General features: G+C 33.5%; 1 protein-coding gene across 1 annotated transcript in view; it reads right to left on the reverse strand.

Moving 5' to 3' along the window:
• Positions 1-2,766, reverse strand: part of LOC106474215 (venom metalloproteinase 3-like) — a gene marked incomplete at its 3' end in the record, with an annotated part of 42,748 nt that overhangs the window by 11,714 nt on the left and 28,268 nt on the right. The window contains exon 5 of the mRNA XM_022402565.1: positions 171-349. Coding sequence (XP_022258273.1) covers positions 171-349 — 179 coding nt within the window. The remainder of the gene's footprint in view (positions 1-170; positions 350-2,766) is intronic.

Consider the following 2,766-nt stretch of genomic DNA (forward strand, 5'->3'; position numbering starts at 1 on the left):
TTAATGAAAGTGTTCCAAAACGCGACATTACTTTCTTGACGACCTAATATTAAACTGTTTATATTAGCTTCTGCAGACTTTAACGTAGTCTTTCATTAGAGAGAACAACATTTATACATTTACTATGTGTATTTAAAACCAATACTGTGTGCGTGTGATACAAAACTTACCCCATTCCAAAAGCTGACATAATATCTCTTGATATCCCTGTTGTTATGACCATGAACTTTAAAAGTGTCATAATCAACGACCAATAAGACTTCTGGCCAGACAGCTTCGGGAATTTGTCTCTTGACTCGCTTTTGGTTAACAGACGTACTGTTGAGAGTCTCCGGAAAATCTATTGGCACTGTATTACAAAACGTAAATGACAAAATAGTACAAGGGCTGCACTGATGTGCTATAAACCACAACAGACAAGATGGCAGAAAGTCTACAGTATCAATATGGTGGAAACCACAACAGATAAGATGGCAGAAAGTGTACGGTATTAATGTGGTATAGAAACGCAACAGATAAGATGGCAGAAAGTATTTAGTATTAATGTTGTATAGAAACGCAACAGATAAAATGGCAGAAAGTGTACGGTATTAATGTGGTATAGAAACGCAACAGATAAGATGGCAGAAAGTATTCAGTATTAATGTGATATAGAAACGCAACAGAAAAGATGGCAGAAAGTATTTAGATATTAATGTGGCATAGAAACGCAACAAATAAGAAGGCAGAAAGTATTCAGTATTAATGTTGTATAGAAACGCAACAGATAAAAAGGCAGAAAGTATTCAGTATTAATGTGGTATAGAAAAGCAACCGATAAGATGGCAGAAAGTATTCAGTATTATGTGGTATAGAAATGCAACAGATAAAATGGCAGAAAGTATTCAGTATTATGCGGTATAGAAACGCAACAGATAAGATGGCAGAAAGTCTACAGTATCAATATACCTCGTTCATTTGTTTGTTTATTTGTTGTAAAGTGAAAAAATACACAATGAGTAATCTCTGATGTGTCAACCGAGGGTATTGAAACCCAATTTTTTAGCGTTATAAGGCCTCAGAGTTATCGCTTAGCCACCAGGGGGCATCAGTTGAGTCCAAAAAGACACAGATAAGAAAGCGGAAAATAGTCAGTATCAGTGTGGTGTAAAATGCACCAGATAAGACAGTTCAATGACAGAAACATATACTTAATATTGTCAAACTATTTTAGATGTATTTACTTTTGTTCAAGTTGTTTTCTCTTGGTGCATACTTATAATGGAGTTGAAAGAGTCTGTTTCCTTAGCAAGTGCGTATAGAACTGTTCAAGTACTTGTTAAGCAACTCAGTTCTAACCTAGTAAGATCGGGTTTTATTCTAATGTAAGCAGAGAGCGAGTGAAACTAGCCTTCTAATGCTGCTATTTATTATTTTTAAGAAAGTTTGATTACGAAGAACACTAGAAACTGCGAGTTAAAACTTAATTATAACCATGTAAATACCCTACATGTCATGTTGGGTTAGAAACATACATATATATCATTTTAAATTAGAAGTAAAAAAACACATCATACATTATTCAAATTCATTACTTGGATTTAGACACAAATATAGCTAATTTCATAGTTTATATTAGTTTCTTCAACCAACTGAATTGCTATGTTAATTAATTAATATATTTAGATACTTCATTCGTACCTAATCTCACATTTAAATCTGTTCTTATACGTAAAATAGTCTACATATACTAACTTAGTAGTGGGTTACACGTGTGAGTACGTTTTAACCATACGAAACTATGTTAACTAAAGAGAGAATTGAAAAATGTCTCTCTGAAACTTTTCATTTTCTCTCTCTCTCTCTCTCCGAGTCTTTTTAGTTACGAACCATCTCACGAACCCCCCTTTTTAACTTTCTCTTGATTTGTGGGTAAAGAAGGCCATTAAGGATAAATAGACTAACCAAGTTGTGGTATCTTACTATTTGTGACCAGACGCAAAGGCCTTAATTATGTTATTTGAAGTTAGACGTAAATGTTCATTTTCTTTCTTTCTCGTGCAATGTATTATAACTTTAACATGTTGTCCATTAATATTTTCTAATGTTTTAAGGCTACAGCGCCATCTTCGAGGGATAACTTTTACTAACCACCCACCATTCCCAAAGCAACCTATATTCATTTCTTCCTGTTTTTCATTCGGCACAACCACATTCCCACAATTGGCTGCAGGCAATGAATGGTGGTTGAAATATGGGACACTCTGGGTTTAGGTATTCATATTTCACTGCGCGTGTGCAGCTTGAATATAGAGGTTAAATTTAATACACCACAGCGTGGGTCCTACTTCTCAGGTATCTCTGTTGCCAAGTCTTACAGCCCCCCTGCGTAAGTTTGTTCCGTGCAGAATTAGAAAAAAAAAAAAATTGGGAGAGTGATATATGACGATACTTGCTCTTAAACAATAGAAAATTAGCACATCTGTTTCGCTACATAAAATTAGCACATTTGTTTTGCTATATAAAATTAGCACATTTGTTTTGCTATATAATATTAGCATATTTGTTTCGCTATATAAAATTAGCATATTTGTTTCGCTATATAAAATTAGCATATTTGTTTCGCTATATAAAATAAGCACATTTGTTTCGCTATATAAAATAAGCACATTTGTTTTGCTATATAAAATTAGCACATTCTGTTTCGCTATATAAAATTAGCATATTTGTTTCGCTATATAAAATAAGCACATTTGTTTCGCTATATAAAATAAGCACATTTGTTTC

This window comes from Limulus polyphemus, unplaced genomic scaffold, assembly GCF_000517525.1.
Source record: "Limulus polyphemus unplaced genomic scaffold, Limulus_polyphemus-2.1.2 Scaffold6957, whole genome shotgun sequence".
NCBI lineage: Eukaryota > Metazoa > Arthropoda > Merostomata > Xiphosura > Limulidae > Limulus > Limulus polyphemus.